This window comes from Amblyraja radiata, chromosome 22 (genome assembly GCF_010909765.2).
Source record: "Amblyraja radiata isolate CabotCenter1 chromosome 22, sAmbRad1.1.pri, whole genome shotgun sequence".
Taxonomy (NCBI): Eukaryota; Metazoa; Chordata; class Chondrichthyes; order Rajiformes; family Rajidae; genus Amblyraja; species Amblyraja radiata.
The window spans coordinates 5,300,855-5,324,938 of NC_045977.1; the positions used below are offsets into that span (position 1 = coordinate 5,300,855).

Genomic DNA, 24,084 nt, shown 5'->3' on the forward strand with positions numbered 1-24,084 from the left:
ACTCAACTTCTCTTGTTATGAAGGCCAACATGCCATTCACTTTCTTCACTGCCTGCTGTACCTGCATGCTTGCTTTCATTGACTGATGAACAAGGACCCCCAAATCCCATTGTACTTCACCTTTTCCCAACTTGTCACCATTTAGATAATAATCTGCCTTCCTGTTTTTGCTACCAAAGTGGATAACCTCACATTTATACACTTTAAACTGCATCTGCCATGCATCTGCCCACTCACACAACCTGTCCAAATCGCCCTGCATTCTCATAGCATCCTCCTCACATTCACACTGACACCCAGCTTTGTGTCATCTGCAAATTTGCTAATGTTGCTTTGAATCCCTTCACCCAAATCATTGAATGTATATTGTAAATAGCTGCGGTCCCAGCACCGAGCCTTGCGGTACCCCACTAGTCACTGCCTGCCATTCTGAAAGGAACCCGTTAATACCCACTATTTGTTTCCTGTCTGCCAACCAATTTTATATCCATGTCAGCACTCTACCCACAATACCATGTGCCCTAATTTTGCCCACTAATCTCCTATGTGGGACCTTATCAAATGCTTTCTGAAAGTCCAGGTACACTACTGGTTCTCCCTTGTCCATTTTCATAGAAACAAAGAAACATTGAAACTAGGTGCAGGAGGAGGCCATTCAGCCCTTCGAGCCAGCACTGTCATTAATTGTGATCATGGCTGATCGTCCCCTATCAATAACACTTGCCTGCCTTCTCCCCATATCCCTTGACTCCACTAGCTCCTAGAGCTCTATCTAACTCTCTCTTAAATCCATCCAGTGACTTGACCTCCACTGCCCTCTGTGGCAGGGAATTCCATAAATTCACAACTCTGGGCGAAAAAGTTTTTTCTCACCTCAGTCTTAAATGACCTCCCCTTTATTCTAAGACTGTGGCCCCTGGTTCTGGACTTGCCCAACATTGGGAACATTTTTCCTGCATCTAGCTTGTCCAGTCCTTTTATAATTTTATATGTTTCGAAAAGATTACCCCCTCATCCTTCTAAACTCCAGTGAATACAAGCCTAGTCTTTTCAATCTTTCCACATATGACAGTCCCGCCATCCCAGGGATCAATCTCGTGAACCTACGCTGCACTGCCTCAATCACAAGGATGTCCTTCCTCAAATTAGGAGACCAAAACTGTACACAATACTCCAGATGTGGTCACACCAGAGCCCTACACAACTGCAGAAGAACCTCTTTACTCCTATACTGAAATCCTCTTGTTGTGAAGGCCAACATTCCATTAGCTTTCTTCACTGCCTGCTGTACCTGTAAGCCAACTTTCAGTGACAAGGTCGCCCAGGTTTCGCTGCACCTCCCCCGTACCTAACCTAACCCCATTGAGATAATAATCTGCCCCCTTGTTTTTGCCGCCAAAGTGGATAACCTCACATTTATCTATATTATACTGCATCTGCCACGCATCTGCTCACTCTCTCAACCTGTCCAGGTCACCCTGCAACCTCCTAACATCCTCTTCACAGCTCACACTGCCACCCAACTTTGTGTCATCCGCAAACTTGCAAGTGTTGCTCCTAATTCCCTCTTCCAAATCATTAATATATATGGTAAACAGTTGCGGCTCCAACACCGAGCCTTGCGGCACTCCACTCGCCACTGCCTGCCATTCTGAAAAGGACCCGTTCACTCCTACTCTTTGCTTCCGGTCTGCCAACCAATTTTCTATCCATGTCAACACCCTACCCCCAATACCATGTGCTCTAATTTTAGCCACCAGTCTCCCATGCGGGACCTTATCAAAGGCTTTCTGAAAGTCTAGATACACGACATCCACTGGCACCTCTTCATCCATTTTACTTGTCACATCCTCAAAAAATTCCAGAGGATTAGACAAGCATGATTTCCCTTTCATAAATCCATGTTGACTTGGACTAATCCTTTTACTGCTATCCAAATGCCCCATTATTACCTCTTTAATAATAGCCTCCAGCATCTTTCCCACCACCGAAGTCAGGCTAACTGGTCTGTAATTCCCCGTTTTCTCTCTCTCGCTGCTTTCTTGAAAAGTGGGATAACATTAGCTATCCTCCAATCCATAGGAATTGATCCTGAATCTATTGAACATTGGAAAATGATCACCAATGCGTCCACTATTTCTAGAGCCACCTCCCTGAGGACCCTGGGATGCAGACCATCAGGTCCAGGGGATTTATCATCCTTCAGTCCCATTAGCCTACCCAAAACTATTTCTCGCCTAATGAAAATTTCTTTCAGTTCCTCTACCCCCTTTGATCCTCTGTCCTCCAGTACATCTGGGAGATTGTTTGTGTCTTCCTTAGTGAAGACAGATCCGAAGTACCTATTCAACTCTTCTGCCATTTCCTTGTTGCCCATAATAATTTCACCCGTGTCTGCCTTCAAGAGCCCCAAATTTGACTTTGCTACTCTTTTGCCCTTAGCATATCTAAAGAAGCTTATACTGTCCTTCTTTATATTCCTGGCCAGCTTCCCTTCGTACTTCACATTTTTAGTCCGTATTGCCCGTTTTGTTTCCTTCTGTTGTCCTATGACAGTTTCCCTTCCGGCTACTCTTTCCTAGTTACATCCTCAAAATATTCCAGAAGATTAGTCGAGCATGATTTCCCCTTCGTAAATCCATGCTGACTCAGAGCGATCCTGTTACTGCTATCCAAATGTGCCGCTATTTCATCTTTTATGATTGACTCCAGCATCTTCCCCACCACCTGTCAGGCTAACTGGTCAATAATTCCCTGTTTTCTCGCTCCCGCCTTTCTTAAAAAGTGGGCTAACATTAACCACCGTCCAATGCACAGGAACTGATCCTGAACATTGGAAAATGAACACCAATGCATCCACGATTTCTAGAGCCACTTCCTTAAGTACCCTGGGATGCAGAACATCAGTCCCTGGGGATTTATCAGCCTGCAGTCCCATCAGTCTACCCAACACCATTTCCTGCCTAATGTGGATATCCTTCAGTTCCTCCGTCACCCCAGATCCTCTGGCCACTAGTACATCAGGAAGATTGTTCGTGCCCTCCTTAGTGGAGAAGATTGTTTGTGTCCTCCTAAGACTCCTCCTGTTTTAATTACATTGAGGTAGATGTTCAGAAATCCATGCACATCATGGGCTGAGTATTCAAGTTCATTTTGTCATGCATTTCAATTTTCTAGTGCTCTGTTTTATTACCAAGAAGTAAACTTACCTGGAAATTACTGCAGCAAACAATTATTTCTCTTGTGGTTTCTATGAACGGAACACACCAACAGATAGACACAAAATGCTGTAGTAACTCAGCGGAACAGGCAGCATCTCTGGATGGAAGGAATGGATGACGTTGAAGGGTCTCGACGTCAACGTCACCCATTCCTTCTCTCCAGAGATGCTGCCTGTCCCGCTGAGTTACTCCGGCATTTTGTGTCTATCATCGGTGTAAACCAGCATCTGCAGTTTCTTCCTACACACCAACAGATATATTTTACGACCAGTCTCTTGAAACTTAGAAAAATGCAAATATTTGCAATTTTCTTTGACAGACGATGGACCCCACTGTAGCTGAGATGGGCAAAATCTTCAATGAGGCCATGAAGATGTTGGAGGACACTGAAAGGTTAGTTTGGAATTTTTAACAGATAAAAAATCTGACTTATTTTTCTTGAAAGGCTTTGGAGAGCTTTAAGATTTTCCTGAATTAAAGATGCAAAAGATAACAAAATAATTGTCTTTCAGTGATTCAGGAGCATGTCCACTTAATAACTTAAGGTTGTACAACCACCTGGCACATTTCAAACTCTTGTCACAAATTTGCTGCCAGTGGTTACTCCGTACTCATGAATTTGCATGTTATGGAAGTGGAAGGCCGTTATTACAGGACAGTAAATTAGATTAAACCAGAATAAACTTGTCCTATCAGACTACTTTCAATCATCAGCAAAAATGATGCAGGTTGTAATTAACAGTGCCATCAAGCAGCACTTTACTCATTAATAAATAACCTATTTTCTAATATCGTTGGTGGTTGGGTATCCTAGCTGTGAGGTTAAATGTCATTATAAGCCCCTAACATTTTGGAAAATGTAAACACTTTAAAATAAATGTCTATAAAATGAACTACTGTTTTAATAAAATATCTAAGTGTACTTATTATTTACCAGTAATTAAACAAAACTAAAATGCTGTACATTTTGGTAAAAGGAACTTGCTTTCTTTGTTTTCTTCTCTGCGGTTCTATAGTTGAAATCAACAGGATTGCAGATCCTGTGAAAAGTCAAACCTGGCACCAAATCTAAATATGATCAAGGTACAGCAGCCGAGCACCTTGAGAGATATAGATCTATCTATGTACACTTAGAAACCCTGGGCTTATGGGAAATGCTGGTGGTTCTGTTAAAGACCACTGTTGCTTGCTTGCATAATCTGATCTCTCCTGGTGACTTGGTTGTCTATCAACATTTTCAACACCAGATTCTGATAAATTACCTCAGTAACTTCAATTTTGTCAAATCTCCATTCCCCTAGTTATCAATTCCTTGGCCATAATATGTTTATTCTCAATGTTATTAAAACAATAATAAACACATCCCTGAGGTAATTGTGTGTTGGATTAAATAGCTGTGCAAAAAAATGGGTTGCATCCAATGTTTTTTTTCTTTGAACATTATGGAACTTCTCATTTTTGATATTTCAATGAGGATTGCAAAAAAGTCTTCAAGCATGATGAAAATGTATATCGCAATATCTTTTGCAATTGAATATATTTAGTCAGCTCAGTGTTAAAGTATCTTTTAGTGAAGATGTGCATATGTGTATTTAAATTATTATGCATGAAAACTTGGTAGTCATTCCATTCTTGCAATAACTTTAAATTAAGGACCAATTTTACTGATCAAACTAGGGAGACAGATGAAGAAAAGGAGAAAAAGAAATATGCTAGAAAAGATATTCCTGGTCCATTGCAGGGCAGGTGAGTAATGTTATAAATCATTTGTAATGGTTTGAATTATTACCTTTGCTTTCTTTGGCAATATAGTTCTGTTTCACAATTAGCTTTTCATACAGCAGTACGCTTAATGGAAACATGGCCCAACTATAATTTGATATAAAAGATCTTTTGATGTCAATTTTCACAAAAATACATTTTTATTTGTACCATATTTATTAAATGCTTTCTTTCCAGATTTGCAGATCTATTTATATTTTGCCATACCAAATCTGCAATCTAATTTGTTCTACTTCATAAAACATCCCAGTGCACTAAAGGAAAATGAAATAACCAGACAGGAAAAGGAAGAATTGTGTTAAACAGATTTTAAAATATTTAAGTCGGAGTAGGCCTTATAAAAATGAAAAGATGGCTGTCAATGTAGTTTACAGAGAAATATCTCCGTGTAGGTGAAGTAAATGGCTGAAATAAACAAGACGGCCACATTTAAAAGATAGACAGGATTAGAAGGCTGCTTGTGTTGTGAGGAGGGAGAACATAGAATAGGATTTTGAAGTCTATGTGCAGATAGTGATGGACCAAGCAAAATTGGCAACCAGATGGAGAAATAGGCTTTAGTGTGGAATAAACCTGAGTGCTTCCACCACAATTGGTAATGATAGCGTTTAAACCACTGATACGAAGAAGAATGGATAAGGGAGTGCCAGTGGATGTGGCGTATCTGGACTTTCAAAAAGCCTTGGACAAGGTCCCATACAAGAGATTAGTGGGCAAAATTAGAGCACATGATATTGGGGGTAGGGTATTGACATGGATAGAGAACTGGTTGGCAGACAGGAAGCAAAGAGTAGAAATTAACGGGTCCTTTTCAGATTGGCAGGCAGTGGCTAGTGGGGTGCCACAAGGCACGGTGCTGGGATCCCAGTTGTTTACAATATATATTAACGATTTAGACGAGGGAATTAAATGTAACATCGCTAAGTTTGCGGATGACACCACGCTGGGTGGCAGTGTGAGCTGCGAGGAGGATGCTATGAGGCTGCAGGGTGACTTGGATAGGTTGAGTGAGAGGGCAGAAATGTGGAAGATGCAGTATAATGTGGATAAATGTGAGGTTATCCACTTTGGTGGCAAATACAGGATGGCAGATTATTATCTGAATGGTGTCAGATTCTAAGGGAAGGTGCAACGAGACCAGGGTGTGCTTGTACATCAGGCAATGAAAGTAAGCATGCAGGTACAGCAGGCAGTGAAGAAAGCTAATGCACGTTGGCCTTCATTGCAAGAGGATTTGAGTTTAGGAGCAAGAAGGTCCTAATGCAGTTGTACAGGACCCTGGTGAGACTGCACCTGGAGTATTGTGTGCAGTTTTGGTCTCTTAATTTTAGGAAGGGCATTATTGCTATTGAGGGAGTTCACCAGGTTAATTCCCGGGATGGTGGAACTGACATTTGATGAAAGAATGTGTCGATTGTGCTTGTATTTACTGGAATTTAGAAGGTTGAGAGGGTATCTTTTAGAAATATAAAAAATTCTCAGAGGATTGCAGGTAAAATGTTCCCGATGTTGGGGGAAGTCCAGAACCAGGGGTCACAGTTTAAGAATACGGGGTAAGCCATTTAGGACTGACAGTCAATCATTTCATATTTATGATAATGTCTGTATAAGGTTTGGCTGTAAATCTACATGTTCCTGATCCCCGACCTTCCCAGCACCAACTTCAGCTATACACCGATTATTGATATTTGCCAGGGTAAGACATGAAATGTAATCTAGCTTATAACAACCAGGCACTGCAGAAGAGGGTTCTGGAACAATGTGCGATGTTTATCAACACTTCCAGTAATACACAACAAGCATGCAAATCTGCACCTGATAGCTGAAAGCAGGGACTACGTGCATTTTTGCATTCAATGTTTCTTAAATTAAACAGCCTAATTGATTTTATGGGACTCCATTATGTGCATTTTATCCATTTAAATTTTATTCTTGAAACTTAAAAACTATATTTGCATATAAATCATGTCATTATGAGCAAATGTTAATGGGAGTTAACTGGTGAGAATGACTATTCCTGCTGGTTTTAATCATTTGAAAATTGAAATTTATGGACTTAGATTATTATTATAAAATCCTGACAATTTTTAAAGAGATTTGTATATCAATAAGCCCAAACTTATGTCGTGGATCTCAAACTATCTTTCATTCTTGGAAATACTTCGAAATAATATCCCACATTATGAATATTTCATTATGAAAATATTTATTTTTGGATAGCATCAGTTAGTTTGCTGCAAATTGTTTTTTTTTAATGATATAATACAATGTGAACCCACTCTCATTTACTTTGAAACAGCTGAAGTGTTTTTTATTAATAGTAGCTCCATGAGGAATCTATTTCATGGATTCATTGATATGTACCACTGCAGAATGTTTAGATGTTATATTTAAAAAATCTCTTAAAGGTTAACTACTTTGAACAATGTTAATTATAGTGACAATGCTAGAAACCAAGAACACGTATTGCATAGTTTAGTTTAGAGATACAGCACGGAAACAGGCTCTGGCCCACTGGGTTTGCACACACTAGCACTATCCTACACACTAGGGACAATTTACAATATTTAGTGATGCCAATTAACCTACAAACCTGTGCTTCTTTGGAATGCGGGAAGAAACCGGAGCACCTGTGGAAACGTGGGCACGGGTCGAACGTATAAACTTTATACAGACAGCACCTGTAGTCAAGATTGAACCCAAGTCTCAAACACGGTATGGTTGCAACTCTACCGCTGCACCACCATGCCACCTCAAAGTCAGGAGCGTATTGTTAAAAATGGCATTGCCAATGAGGAAACAACTAATTCTGCTTTCTAATTTGAGTGGGTTTTGTTTAATTTTCGCATGCAACTTTATTCACAGTGGACAGGACATGGCAACTATTCTTCAACTTGTACAGGACCTTATGCATGGAGAGGATGAGGAGGAATCACAGTCCATTCGGTAAGCAGTAACACTTTTATACTATATTTTCCAAGGGGCAATTAGGCTATTGTTTTCATGTATTTCAGCTGTGCATTTAAAACATATTATTTTGTGCCTGGAAATGGAGAGAGATTTTTAATTATTTCAGCAAATGATTTGTAACGCTATAGAATTCTATATCAAATCCAATGAAACACTGTGCAATCACACAAATCTATTTGATGGCAAAATGTTGATCATTTGAAGCATTTTAAAACAAAAAAAATCAACTTTTCACAATGGCAGACAGAAATTTGCATAAACCCTATTGCTTATCTCTTCACCTAAATGGTGTTGCAGAGTGTGGTTCGATAGAAATTGGAACTTCATCGGTTTTGCCACATTAAGTTAAGGAAAATGCTTTTTATAGTCAAATATCTTTTAATGGAAAATAAATTGGGATGAATGGATGTAGTGATCACATTTAATCAGCTTATCTAGGTGCTCTAGTTTGTGTGGATGATCACCAGCTAATAGGTAGCACCATAATTTTAGTTAATCAGAAAATAGCAATCATGGAATTTGGTTGAGTGGAATCAGTGGAATTCATTGCCACACACTGTTGTGGAGGCCAAGTCAATTATTTTTAAGGCGGATATTGACCGATTCTTGATTAGTAAGGGTGTCAGGGGTTATGGGGAGAAGGCAGGAGAATGGGTTTGAGAGGGAAAGATCGATCGGCCATGATTGATTGGCGGAGTAGACTTGATTGGCCAAATGGCCTAATTCTGCTCATAGAACTTATAACTATGTTTACATTTTCTTAAATTTTAGATGGAAGGCTTGGTACAAAGAGGATTTTGACACTGATTTCTGTTTCTACTGCATCTATTTGTGCAGAAGGCTTTGCCAGTGTCTCAGAACATGTTAAGATAATTTCTGAAATATTCCAAGAGAGCTATGCTGAGAAAAACTAGTCTCAACTGGTTTATTCGATGTTTTGGCTTTAAACAGATGCAAAAAGATTCCAAAATTAATTTATAGAGGATATGACATCAATGGAATTATGTATTTCTAGTGAACAGTGCAAGGAGTAAAATTCATGTTGCTGATCAGCACGGTCATTTAGCACTGTTCGACCACGAGTACTTGATGTTGCTTCTAAAATATCCCCAGTGAAGAAGACAGGAGGAAAGGAAACTGCCCTTCAGGAAAGAAATTCTGTCACATTTCAATGACCACTAATTTGAATATTTTTACATGGCGAACCTACATAAAGTCATTGTTGTAGAATATATGTTACTCTCCAATTGCTAGTGTATTTTGTTTGAACATATTTACAATGCAAGAAATTTTCGTATTAAAGTACGGATCTCTGTATTCAATAGATTACAGAATGTTGGTGAGCAAGGTCATATTTCGTTACTGGGACATAGTTTGGCAGCATATATTTCTGTGCTGGACAAAGAAAGATTACGAAAATTGACCACAAGGATATTGTCAGATACCACACTCTGGCTATGCAGACTTTTCAGGTAAGTTCTTCACATTGCAAAATTCAAATAATTATGTACCGTCTTTGCTTAGTAAGGTAATTAAATAGCAATGTGGTACAGCATGTTGCATTCTTACACTCTGTCGCAAGGTGATAGTATTCATGTTTATTTCTTTAAATTCTGCTGTTAGACCTATTGTAAATAAAAATGCATTTTACCACAGAAATTTGAAAAATTTGTGCAACTTTCCTTGTGATCTACTGGAGAAAATTGTTGTGAACCTATAATGTTCTCATACACTAACTTCTAGAGAATTCCCTCTTTTTTGTAAAATATGAGAAGTGTTTTCAAAGCAAACTAAACTATGTTCATGAAAACAAAGTAAACAAATTGAATGTTAAGTTATTTTAAATCTAAACATTGTGAAACAATTACTTTCAGATTTCCAAGTTTTTTTTTGGAAAGTACACAAATACAATCCTCAAATTGGAACATTCTTTCTAAAGTTATACGCTTTTTATTTATTTTGTGTGCACTGAAACTAAATTAGTTGATTAAAGTGAGGATAACATAGATCAAATTAATTATCCCTTTGATAATTGTCATTTACATTTAGTTGTAAATCTAGACTTTGATGTAGATTTACATGCATTAACAATTAGCTCTTCCACAGCTCTGCTGCATTTGAGTACTATATGAAGATTTGCTGATATAGATCTGATCTTCCATGTAAAATATTGCTTCATATCATTTGTCAGAATGCGTTGATTTGTTTAACAAATTTTCAATATAGCTTTAAAAGGAAATTAATTTGTTTAGTAAGTGAATCTTTATCATATCAGATAAAGAGTTGTGATAATCTGTTTTTTTAATTTAAAACAGAAATCTGTATGAAACAATATAATAATGGTTGAGCTCCTTATGTAGTTAGCTAAACAATTTCACAGGCTTTTAAAGTGATGGAAGACTTTTATAAGCCCGGCAAGATGCTTTTTGTCATGGAGAAACCAATGATGAAAAATAATTTAGCATATTACTAAGAGGTAGCGAAAAATGTTGAAGAATGTAATAAAGAGTATATATCATACCTGGTGGGCACCCTCACATCTTTTCCAGTTCTTACTGTAGCCTGCAACAAAATCAGCCTGAAACTTCAATTTGAGACAAGATCACTTTATGTAAAACAGATGTTCTCATTCACACTTTTGCATTAATAATTCATCTAGTGAGTGATCTTCGAGGCCCAGGCACTTTTTATCACAGCATCGTAAAAGATCTCTCATCACTTCATACTAGTTAATGGTCAATTGCATTACATGCAGAAGCCAAGACCGAGCATGATGTATGGAAGAAGCAAATGTCAAGAGCAGAGATGAATTGGACCAGGGTCCATTTATGTGATTTAGAATAACTGTATTAAAGCACTATTATTCATCATGTTTATAATACTTTGATTTTCTGCTATTTATAGTTAAATAATACAGCCCTTATCCATTTAAGAAGTTGAAAAATAGTTGGTTGGAGCATAATTTATATTAAAAGTGCAATGCCATAAAAAATTGGAGTGTAATTACAGAATTTTTATCCGTTTGCAATATGATTATCGACTGAGGATTTTGTGCAGGAAGAACATTACAAATTGTGGATATCATCCCAGAGTGTGCTTTGCAATTTTGAAATCTATATAATTGTGAAATATTTTAAAAATTGAAAATAGCAGATCGAACCATTCTTGTGAAAAGATTTAACTAGGAAGTGAAATTTGGTAGAGGTGAATAACGTAGAAAGCATTTTATCTGGTTGCATCACAGCATGCTTTGTGAACATCTCCATCCAAGACCGCAAGAAATTACAGAGAATTGTGGACGCCGCCCAGACTATCACACAAACCAATCTCCCCCCCCCCCCCCCCCTTCCGCTGACTCCACTCACACCTCACGCTGCCTCGGCAAGGCCACCTGCATAATCAAGGACTGGTCTCACCCCAGTCACTCCCTCTTCTTCCCTCGCCCATCAGTCAAGAAGTACAGAAGAGTGAGAACGCACACCTCCCAGTTCAAGGATAGTTTCTTCCCAGCTGTTATCAGGCAACTGAACCGTCCTATCAACAACTAGAGAGTGGCCCAGAGCTAGTCCAACCTCATTGGAGACGCTTGGACTATCTTTAATCGGACTTTACAGGACTTTACCTTGTATTGAACGTTATTCCCTTTATCATGTGTATGTACACTATGGATGGCTCGAATGTAATCATGTATAGTCCTTCTGCTAATTGGTTAGCATGCAACAAAAGCTTTTCAATGTCCCTCAATACACATGACAATAAACTAAACAAAGGTGTAGTATCCTAATTAAATTGGAAATGGGAACTTAAATTACTGCTGCAAAGTATTAATGGTTGTTAGAAAAAATCGTGAGGAGATAGCTACAGGAGGGGAGGTGGGACATATTGATCAAGGATATATTACAATTATTAAAAACTGAGTTGATGAGATCTGGAATATACACCACTAATTGTACTTAATGGAAGCTGTTGGAACTTTTAAAAGGAAACTGGTCATATACGTAGATGACTCATTTGAAAAGCTATTGGGGAAAAGACAGTGCAGAATTAAACCATACCAATCTATATAGAAGACTATAGATAGGCAAAGTGTTCAAAATGGTTTCCATCTGTTTTATAAAATAATATAATTTTGTTACATATCCCCCTGAGAGCAAGAATAATTCAAGGCGGTATCTTCAGGTAATGCTGCCAATCTGGTTTCCAAATTTGCCATCTGCCTTCATACATTTCGATGTTGGGGGATAGTTTGACACTTAGTAAGTGGGTGAGAATTCATCGCAGGCAGTTTGTTTGAGCTGTAATATTTAAAGTACACGATTGTGAATTACAATCTACATTTTGTTGTTCAGGTATGACAATGGGTCTGCCTATTATCATGAAGATGATCGTGAAGGTGTGGTGAAAGTCTCCAAACTCATTATTCACTCAAATTATGAGGATTACGCAACAGAAGGTTTTAATGTCTTACAAAGAAAAATGCCCGTCCTCTATATTAGTGCTGCCAGTAGAACCGGTCTGGGCCAGTATATCTGCAACCAGGTAAACATATCCTCAACATTGTGCAAAATGATAATTTAAAAGGAATTAATTTTGGTTTAGCATGTAATCTAAATTAAATGTGAATGGACACAGTTGTGTATGAGAAACCATTCAGTGTATTCTTATGATACCTTCTCTCCTATTCATTATTTGGAAACATACATGTTTCCATTTCTGTATCTGAATATATTCTATTACTTTCTGTAGACGAGCATAATGTAGGGAGTAATATGATTGTGACAATACATTTGCATCAATACGGCCTCATGAAGCTACAAAATTGTAAAAGAAAATACTCTGCAAGAATATACCTTAGGAAATATTTGCAGCAAATAACTTGGCTTGGATTTGCTGTCTGGCAAAGGCATACATGATCTCCAACAACTGACCACAATTACAGGTGCTCCAACAACTGACCACAATTACATAGCCTTGAAAATAATTTCAAATATAATGATTTAGTAACATTGAATTAGTGGCATTTGTCAGAAATTTGTGATTTTCAAGAGCAAACAGATGAAAAAACACAAAAAATTATATGCTGGAAACATTGAAATATTTGCACACGTAGTACAGCAAGAACTATAATTTGTATTTTAATTATTATACATAAAGTGAAAGTTTGGGGCATTAACATGATCAAAGGAGAAATAGAACTATTATGAACAAACAGTAAACATTCTATTCTAAAAATAATACTTAAATGTTTTTCTGATATATCTTGCTTGTGAAATTGGAATGAGATTCCACATTTAAATTAAAAATATATATTCCAAAAGTTAATTATAATGGTAATTATTGTTTGATTAAGGCTGAGTATTTTAATTATTTTTTGCAACCCAATTATTAGTCGACAAACAAAAAGTGAAGTTCAAGTCGGCTACCACTGATGGACAGCAAAGTTCCATGTCAAACTTCAGTTGCTCTAAAAGCTATAAATGATTCTGCATTTGCATCAGGAACACCATAGTCTGCAGAAGAGCAGGATCAGTGATGACATCTTGGAGTATTTAACTAAGTTTATGCAGGATATGGAAATTGCTATCAATCTTACACAATAATAAGAATACTGATAATTCGGGCAATGAACTAAATAAAGATAGTGACACTTTTTCAACCCAAATGAACCTAACTGAAATAACTTGAGAGTTTTTCTAAAGTACTCAAATTATGTATTCATTCAGGTTTCAGAATCTTTGCCTCTTTGCAAAGTTAGTTTATTTGTGACAGCACTAGATGGCCCTGCCTCTGTTAAAGTTTGTAGTTTTAGTTCCAGTAAATGGCCCATATAAAATGTACGTGAAAGACACATCCTGCCACCTGCTTTTCCTCTGCACTCCATTTCCCAGAATTTCGAGATGTGTTCTGAATGGCGACAAGTCCTGAAGTGATATGATGCAGACGACTAATACCATCTGAGAATGTTTTTAAATTTACAGTTTTAGAGATTATATAGGTACTAATCCAATTTCCCAACAACACATAGCCATTATGCCATGGCATTTTAAATAAATCTTTAATGTTATGAAGTTGTCTGCTACCACGCCCATAGAAATTAGTATCAGGTTTCAAATACCTTCTTGGGAGGGAGAAGGGAAACTCTTCCTTGTGTCCCATCTCAGTTTCCTACCACTAATTTTATACCTATGCCCTTTGATTGTAGACATTCCTGCTAAAGGGGAAAAAAATCATTAACTGGCCTTATCTATGTCCTTCATACTTTTGTGCACCTCAATCAGGTCTCTGTTGCCCTTCTCTGTGAGGAAATAAACAAAACCTGCTTAGCTGTTCTCTTCATTGTTCAAGTACTGTATCCAATGCAAATTCTTGATAAATCATCTCTGTACAGTTTCCACAGCAATCAAATCTATTAAAAAAAAAAAATAAAAATAAAAATTGTGATATAAAACACTAATAAGTAAAAACACTAGAAAGTTAATGAATAATTAAAAACACTGCTGCAAAGTAGTATGTTTTAAAGTAACTTTCAATTAATTTTAGAACAATCATTTTAATTTATTTTTCCCCATTGATATCCAATCTTTACGTTGTGTACAATAATAATGTGATTTATTGGAACTGTTCTGTAGTGAGTGCAAATTTTTCAGATCAACCCAATTATTGCCACCTGCTCAGTTCCTTTACACTAAGTTTCCTACTTATATTTCCACACATTGAGCTAAATGCAAAAATCTAAACCATTAACACTAATCCTGCAAAACTCCAAGTCCTAGGCTTCGGTAATTGACAGCACTTATGGAAATCCATAACTTTATAAAACAGAAATATCTGACAAGATTCTAAATAAAAGCTTTTTTTAGAAGACTGATGTATTCTTGGTTTCTTGATCCTCCAAAATATTCCAAATGGAATTTAAACTGGAGGTTTATGAGAAGATGGGGATAGGCAGTATATTGCAACTTAATCTTGTGTTTTTTCCCCCTTGCATTTAGCTTGGTCTCCCCATTTCCTGTATGTGTCGTGTGCCTTGTAACACCATGTTTGGATCTCAGCATCAAATGGTAAGTTTTTGATTTGATATAAATTGGTAAGTGGAAAAGGAAGGCAGATTATTATCTGAATGGTGTCAAATTAGGAAAAGGGGAGGTGCAACGAGACCTGGGTGTCCTTGTACATCAGTCACTGAAAGTAAGCATGCAGGTGCAACAGGCAGTGAAGAAAGCAAATGGCATGTTGGCCTTCATAGTGAGATGATTTGATTATAGAAGCAAGGAGGTCCTACTGCAGTTGTACAGGGCTCTGGTCTCCTAATTTGAGGAAGGACATTCTTGCTATTGAGGGAGTGCAGCGTAGGTTCACCAGGTTAATTCCCGGGATGGCGGGACTGACATATGACAAAAGAATGGGTTGACTGGACTTGTATTCACTGGAATTTAGAAGTATGAGAGGTGATCTTATAGAAACACATACAATTCTTAAGGGATTGGACAGGCTAGATGCAGGAAAATATGTTTCTTATGTTGGAGTCCAGAACCAGGGTTCATAGCTTAAAAATAAGGGATAGGCCATTTAGGACTGAGATGAAGAAAAAATGTTTTCACCCAGAGAGTTGTGAATCTGTGGATTCTCTGCCACAGAAGGCTGTGTAGGCCAATACGCTGGATATTTTCAAGAGTGAGTGAGAGTCTGCTCTCACCCCAGCCACAGACTCTTTACCCTCCTCCCATCCGGGAGGCGCAACAGGTCTCGCCAAATGGCCTACTTCTGCATCTGTTTTTTTATGTTTCAATGAATGGGAATTTGTATTTGGATTATATTTTTAATCCACATCTGTTTTGGGTAACTCCATTAAAGTATCACCTAACCCGAATAGTTGAGATACTTGTGCACCGTCTGGGAGCAGCTGAATTGCTAATCACATACCTTTCTTTGGTATTGATTGCGAAGTGGATATGTAAACTTTGTTCTACTTTAGTGATTTTATTATTTATTGCTTAACAGGATATAGCTCTATTGGAAAGGCTGATTAAAGATGATATTGAATGTGGAAAGCTTCCTCTCCTCCTTGTGGCAAATGCAGGTATGTTGTAAGAACCGCTCAAAGAATATAATGTAGTCATTGCTGCCTTAATTACTTGTGCTTCCCAGTGATATGCAAACAAGAGATGGAAGATGCTGACAACTGAAGCAAAAAAAACAGTTAAAGGAACTCTACATTTGTCAAGTGCAATTTGGTGTGGGAGGTGCGGGGCAAGGGATCGCTTCCAAAAGTGAAGAATGTAATGTGAATTAAGGGAGAATGGTAGGAATGGTACTTTCAGTATCTTTCTTTTCCCAAATTTGGAGCACTTTTATTGCCATCAAGGTAAGTTAGTTGATTAGACAAGCCCCAGCTTTTCATGTGCCACTCATCTCCTTAAATCCCTGTCCACTGTATTCTTTACTCTCACCTCCAAGTATAGGAAATAAAGTATTTGTCAATAAAATACATCCTTTAGTTATCTGTTGCTCTGCAGGTTTGTCTGCAACCTTAGCCTGTTCTCATATCTCTTTCACTTTCTCCCCTTTCCATGCTCAGTTTGAAAATTATACCCAACTCCACAATTGATTACATCCCCATTGGCTCTTTATAAATAGTATGAATTGTCTCACAATCTTGCACAATTGTCAGTACCTTTCATAATTGCACCATTGAATCCTTGATCCTTCCATCTCCAATTTCCTCTTTTCCTTGAGTCTTTGCACATATTGTCACTTGCCTTTCTCACAACCCCACCTGGGATTATTTAATTCTGTACTAACAACTCATTGAGATCCATAAATATCCTTTGTGAAAGATTAACTACACCATCCTTCTGCACTATCTGTGTATCTTCGTCCAGTAGACAGGGATGACTTGGTTCCACTCTTACTCATTTAATTACATTGTTGTTCATCACTCGCCCTCAAGTATGACCATGACATCTAGTCAACAATGTTATAATGTAAATAGAGATGGATGATTAGACAATATGAGCTCAAAACTTTCACACAGGTGGCAGAGGTGAGGAATGCGGTAGCATCCGTGGAATCTTGCCATTTGAGATCCTCTTTGCTGTGTCCATCCAAGCTTTTTCATTCAATCATGGACAACTGATGTTCAACAATGGTGCAGAGGAAATCATTACTTTTTAATTTATTCAGAAGATCCAGAATTTATTGCCCATGTCTAATTACATCAAAAGTGAATGACTTGCTAGTTCATTTCAAAGGATAGTGGGCAATTAAGACTTGAGTACATGCAAGGTCGGGAGTTAATAGAGACCCATAGAATTGACATGGAAACATGCCCTTGTTCCCGTTGATTCCATGCTATCCATCAAGAGCCCATTTATGTAATTCCAGCACCAATGCCATTTTATTCTTGTAACATTCCCATCAATTCCAGTACCCCCTCCCCCCTATATTTTACCGCTAGTCTATAGACTTGGGCAAATTGTCTGCACATTGCTGAAAAGAATCTCTGATCAGGTGGGCAGAATATGTTAAAAGAATGTCTGGTGACAGAATGCTCTGCCTCTTGCTGCCTACACCATGTTTTGTTTTCAGCCCCTCTCTTTAAGATTGTCCTTGTATCTCCTTACCATCCTCTACACCATCTGTGATTTAACATTTGGTAATTCCTTGTAATGACCCAATGAGAATAATGCGTTATTTTTGTCACATCCTTAAGGGTGCTGATTAGTTGATCTTCTGGCACATGATGTTGTACATGACTAGAGTGCTTTAGTTGGTACTTATTCACTGCCGGGTATGTAGGCACCATAGATAGCACTGATGGTTATCAGCTCTGGAATCTAGAATTGAGGAACAGAGTGTCTTTGTTTAAACATGGTTCACAAGCACGATAGCCTATTCAAATAGGAAGGCTTTGTACTGAATTTTAAATTAGAACCTTCACTGTGATCAGATCAGCAGAAGCTGCTAATGGGGAACAATTTGATATGGTATTTAAAATAAAACACGCAGACTTTAAAAAAAACTTTATTTTAGGCACACCAGGTGCAGGACACACGGATAAACTTCTACGCTTGAAGGAACTCTGCAGTCAGTACAAGATGTGGCTGCATGCAGAAGGGTAAGCATAAGTACCTCTGCCAAGTTTAATGTGATGTCTTTAAATAATGTTGCTCCATGAAAACACTGCACATTATTATTCCTTGTAGGTAGGAAATTACTGAAATGGTTGGTGAATTATGCCCCCATCCCAAGCAAACTGGTGTGGAACTACTGTATCTCTAGATTAAATGGGGAAAGAATAGGCAAATCTGCACTGAGATTAGTATTCTAACAAGTATCCATTTGTTATTGATGTGATTGTAAAAAGGTAAAGGCACAGAATAAAGCCATCAGCCTTTTTAGAAGTCCACATACCCTACTTCAATCAGATTGCTGTCATTACCCTTTGTTATCTGGTCAAAAAAAATCAGAATGGGCTGGTTAAGTAACATTTATCTTCTCAAGTATGTATAGTGATCTTCTCATCCCAAAATACATTCTCATTCCATCCCGTTCCCTGTCAATGTATAATATTACTCCTCCAATTATGATCCCACTCTTTTAGAAAGCCATAATTGAATGATTCTAATCAACTTGTCAGCCAATGTATTCCTGATGCCAACCACTTGTAATGCAAAATAAAACATTTATTCCTCATTGTTTTTTTTATCACCCACCTTAAATCCTTGTGTTCTGATTCCTGGTCCTTTGACCAATGGGAATATTTCTAATTATCTTTTCTATGTACGAGGATCTTAGGATTTTGACCAGTTGGGCAGGGGGGCTGAGGAATGGTTAATGGAATTTTAAAATAGAGGTTGCATTTTGGGAGCACTAACATAGGCAGAACCTGCACGGTGAAAGCTAGTGTTGTAGAGCAGAGGGATTTGGGAGTACTGCTACGTCGTTCATTGAAAGGAGCAGCACAGGTAGATGGGGTGGTCAAAAAAGCTTTGGGCTTTATCGAAGTTGAGCTGTCATGTTGCAGTTGTTTAAGACGTTGGCGAGGCCGCATTTAGAGGATTATGTTCAGTTTTAGGCACCATGTTATAGGAAAGATGTCAAGTTGGAAAGGGTGCAGAGAAGATTTACGAGAATGCCTGAGCTATAGGTAGAGGTTGAGCAGGCAGGTACTCTTCCTTGGAGCGCAGGAGGATGAGGGTTAATCGTATATAGGTGTACAAAATCATGAGAGGAATAGATCAGGTGGACGCAGAGTCTCTTGGGACTAAGTTTACCTTGGGGAATCGAGAATCAGAGGACATTGGTTTAAGATAATAATAACAATAATAATAAATTTTATTATTTATTAAGATTAGGGGAAATTTAATGGGAACCTGAGGGGTAACTATTTTAGTCAAATTGATACATGGGTACATGGTTAGGACGGCTCATAAGTGATAGGAGCCGAATTAGATCATGCGGCCCATCAAGTCTACTCCGCCATTCAATCTTGGCGGATCTATCTCGCCCTCCTAACCCCCATTCTCATGCCTTCTCCCGTATTAATCAAGAATCTATCTTTTCAAGAATCTATTCCATCGAGTAGCCTCGCCAACAGTCTGTCTGTCTTTTCGTCTTTTTTGTTATTTTTAGTGTGTTTTAAAAGTTTGTGGTAATGTTCTCTGGTTTGTTTTATGTGGGGGTGGGCGGGGGAAACTTTTTTCAATCTCTTACCTTGCCGGAGATGCAATTGTTTTCCGGATCGTATCTCGGTCGCTCTGCAGCCTAACATCATGGAGCTGGCAACCTTGCTCGGGACTGACTTTGAGCCCCACCGCGGGGACGTGGACTTGCCATCGGAGCCTGCAAAACCTTGCCTGGGGTCGACTCTCTAACCATGGCCTGCGGATTTCATTATCGAGGAGCCCGCAGTCTCATGTAGAGACCGATATCGGGAGCTTCAAATGACGCAGAAGGTTTCGACCAGCCCCGACAGGGGTCCGATGGCCTGGCGCGGGGGAGCTGATCACTGGCTACGGGAGCCAAGATCGCCCCATTAACAGAAGGCTCCAGTCTCCTGACCATGGGAGAACAAAAAAGGGAAGAGTGAACTTTTTTCTGCCTTCCATCACAGTGAGGAATGTGGAGGAGTCACTGGTGAATGTTCATGTTAAAATGTATTTTGTGTGTTTTGCTTTTTATTGGTATGACTGTATGGCAAATCAAATTCCTTGTATGTTGCAAAACATGGCTAATAAAGTATGATTATGATTATGTTCTATCTCTGCCTTAAAAAGATCCATTGACTTGGCCTCCACAGGCTTCTGTGGCAAAGAATTCCACAGATTCACCACCCTCTGATGAAATAAATTCCTCCTCATCTCCTTCCTAAAGAAATTACCTTTTCTTCTGAGGCTATGACCTCTAGTCCTAGACTCCCACAAATGGAAACATCCTCTTCACATTCACTCTATCCAAGCCTTTGACTATTCGATAAGTTTTAATGAGGTCCCCCCTCATTCTTCTAAACTCCAGCGAGTACAGGCCAAGTGCCATCAAAAGGTCATCATATGTTAACCCACTCATTCCTGGGATCATCCTTGTAAACCTCCTCTGGACCCTATCCGGAGCCAACAACTCAGATATGGTGCCCAAAATTGCTCACAATACTCCAAATGTAGCATGACCAGCGCCTTATAAAACCTCAGCATTACATCCCCGTTTTTGTATTCCAGCCCTCTTAAAATAAATGCTGGCTTTGCGTTTGCCTTCTTTACTACTGATTCGACTTGCAGATTAACTTTTTGGAAATCCTGCACCAGCACTCCCAAGTTCCTTTGCACCTCTAATTTCTGAATTCGCTCCCCATTTAGAAAATAGTCCATGCCTTTATTCCTACTACCAAAATGCATGACTCCACTATATTCCATCTGCCACTTCTTTGCCCACTCTCCCTGTCTGTCCAAGTCCTTTTGCAGAGTCCCTGCTTTCTTTACATTACCTGCCCACCAGCTATTTTCGTATCATTCGCAAACTTGGCCACAAAGCATTCAATCCCCTAATCCAAATCATTAATATACAACGTGAAGAGTAGCGGCCCCAGCACTGACCCCTGCAGAACTCCGCTAGTCACTGGCAGCCGACCAGAAAAAGCCCCCTTTTAGAGGGATATGGGCCAAACGCAGGCAGGTGGGACTTGTGTAGATGGGACATGTTGACCGGTGCAGGCAGGTTGAGGCTGTTTCCACACTGTAAGACTATGACTCTACCACCACATGTTTTCCCCAATATTTCTCACACATCTTCACTCAATCTTTCCTCTCTAATGAGCTAAATCTCATTTATCACAAGGTTTGAGTTTCTCAACATCCTCCATAATATATATATATATATATATATATATGAATTACCCTCAATAATAATGAAAACAGACTCAAATATTATTGTTTGAAAGTTTTGAAATTGCTCTCGACATGGAGTCTCAGCAATAAATCCAAAAACAACAATATCAGTCTGGGGGAAAAACTGTCCCTTGGGCTCCATTTTCTGTTACTAAACCAATTTCTTCATAATAATAATTATAATAATAATAATAACTTTATTTATAGAGCACTTTAAAAACAACCACTGTTGCAACAAAGTGCTGTACATGACTAATCATGAACAAAAAATTATTACAAGACAATAAAAACATTAAAAAAGAGAGTAAAAACAATAAAAAACATTAAAAACACAAACAGGCTGCTAATCTCCCTTTTTAGGGTAATAGAATCAAACAGCACGGCAACACTTCGGCCCAACTTGCCCATGTCGACCAAGCTGCCCTGTCTATACTAGTCCCACATGCCCATATCCGTCTAAATCTTTCCTGTTCATGTACCTTTCCAAAGGTCTCTTGTTGTTATAGTATCTGTCTCGACTATGATGTCTACAATATCTCCACTTTAGTGTCATCTGCAAACTTCCCAATCCTACCTTGTACATTCCCATTCAAATCATTGATATAAACCACAAACAACAATGGATCCAGCACAAATCCCTAGGCACAGGCACACCACTAGTCACAGTCCTCCATTACAAAAAACAACCTTCCACCATCATTCTCTGCTTACTTCTGTGAAGCCAATTTTCTATCCAGTCGGCTAGCTCTTCCAGGATCCCATGCAATCTAACCTTCCACAGCAGCCTCCCATGTGCAACCTTATCGAACCCCCTGGCTGAAATCCATAGAGGCCACTTCTACAGCCTTGTCCTCATCAACCTTTTTGGTTACATCTTTAAAAAATTCAGATTCCTGAGACACAATCTCCCACATATAAATCCATGCTGATCCATTGATCCATAATCAATCTCTGTCTATTTAAGTACATATACAGTACCCTCCATAATGTTTGGGACAAAGACCCATCATTTATTTATTTGTCTCTGTACTCCACAATTTGAGATTTGTAATAGAAAAAAAATCACATGTGGTTAAAGTGCAGATTGTCAGATTTTAATAAAGGCCAATTTTATACATTTTGGTTTCACCATGTAGAAATTACAGCAGTGTTTTATACATAGTCCCCCCCCCCCCCTTTCAGGGCACCATAATATTTGGGACACAGCAATGTCATGTAAAGGAAAGTAGTATTTTGTTGCATACCCTTTGCATGCAATGCCTGTGATTCATGGACATCACCAGTTGCTGGGTGTCTTCTCTGGTTATGCTCTGCCAGGCCTGTATTGCAGCCATCTTTAGCGTATGCTTGTTTTGGGGGCTAGTCCCCTTCAGTTTTCTCTTCAGCATATAAAAGGCATGCGCAATTGGGTTCAGATCGGGTGATTGACTTGGCCACTCAAGAATTTACCATTTTTTAACTTTGAAAAACTCCTTTGTTGCTTTAGCAGTATGTTTGGGATCATTGTTTTGCTGTAGAATGAACCGCTGGCCAATGAGTTTTGAGGCATTAGTTTGAACTTGAGCAGATAGGATGTGTCTATACACTTCAGAATTCGTTATGCTACTACCATCAGCAGTTGTGTCATCAATGAAGATAAGTGTGCCAATACCTTCAGCAGCCATACATGCCCAGGCCATAACACCCCACCTCTATGTTTCATAGATGAGGTGGTATGCTTTGGATCTTGGGCAGTTCCTTCTCTCCTACATACTTTGCTCTTGCCATCACTCTGATATAAGTCAATCTTAGTATCATCTGTCCACAAGACCTTTTTCCAGAGCTGTGGTTGCTCTTCTATATACTTCTTGGCATACTAACCTGGCCATTCTATTTTTGCGGCTAACCAGTGGTTTGCAACTTGCAGTGTAGCCTCTGTATTTCTGTTCATGAAGTCTTCTGCGGGCAGTGATCATTGCCACACCTGACTCCTGAAGAGTGTTCCTGATCTGTCGGACAGGTGTTTGGGGATTTTTCTTTATTATAGAGAGAATTCTTCTGACATCAGCTGTGGAGGTCTTCCTTGGCCTGCCAGTCCCGCTGCAATTAGTAAGCTCACCAGTGCTCTTTTTCTTCTTAATGATGTTCCAAACAGTTGATTTTGGTATGCCGAAGGTTTGCCTGATATCTCTTAACAGTTTTATTCTTGTTTCTCAGTCTGATAATGGCTTCTTTGACTTTCATTGGCACAACTTGGTCCTCGTGTTGATAAAGAACAATAAAAGTTTCCAAAGGTGATGGAAGGACTGGGGGAAAGACTAGGTGCTGAGAGCTCTCATATACCTGCATAAAGGCAAATAAACACACCTGAGCAATTACAAAAACCAGTGAAGCCATGTGTCCCAAACATGGTGCCGTGGAATGGGGGGGGACTGTGTATAAACACGGCTGTAATTTCTACATGGTGAAACCAAAATGTATAAAAAATACCCTACAATAAAATCTGACAATGTGCACTTTAACCACATATGATTTTTTCTATTACAAATCTTAATTTGTGGAGTACAGAAGCAAATAAATAAATGTTGGTTCTTTGTCACAAATATTATGGAGGGGACTGTATATCTTATTCCTTAGAATAGTCTCCAGCAAATTGCCTACCACAGACGTTAGACACATTGATCTATAGTTCCCAGGCTTTTGCAACCTTTCTTAAATAGACACAATATTAGCCACCCTCCAGTCATTCA

General features: G+C 38.7%; 1 protein-coding gene across 2 annotated transcripts in view; it reads left to right on the forward strand.

The window, feature by feature from the left end:
- Window positions 1-24,084, forward strand: part of pdxdc1 (pyridoxal dependent decarboxylase domain containing 1) — an 87,769-nt gene that overhangs the window by 13,697 nt on the left and 49,988 nt on the right. For both annotated transcript variants that reach the window (XM_033040295.1, XM_033040293.1), the window contains exons 2-9: window positions 3,541-3,614; window positions 4,899-4,967; window positions 7,869-7,949; window positions 9,299-9,445; window positions 12,323-12,512; window positions 14,966-15,034; window positions 15,975-16,053; window positions 18,006-18,090. In XM_033040295.1, coding sequence (XP_032896186.1) covers window positions 3,541-3,614; window positions 4,899-4,967; window positions 7,869-7,949; window positions 9,299-9,445; window positions 12,323-12,512; window positions 14,966-15,034; window positions 15,975-16,053; window positions 18,006-18,090 — 794 coding nt within the window. The remainder of the gene's footprint in view (window positions 1-3,540; window positions 3,615-4,898; window positions 4,968-7,868; window positions 7,950-9,298; window positions 9,446-12,322; window positions 12,513-14,965; window positions 15,035-15,974; window positions 16,054-18,005; window positions 18,091-24,084) is intronic.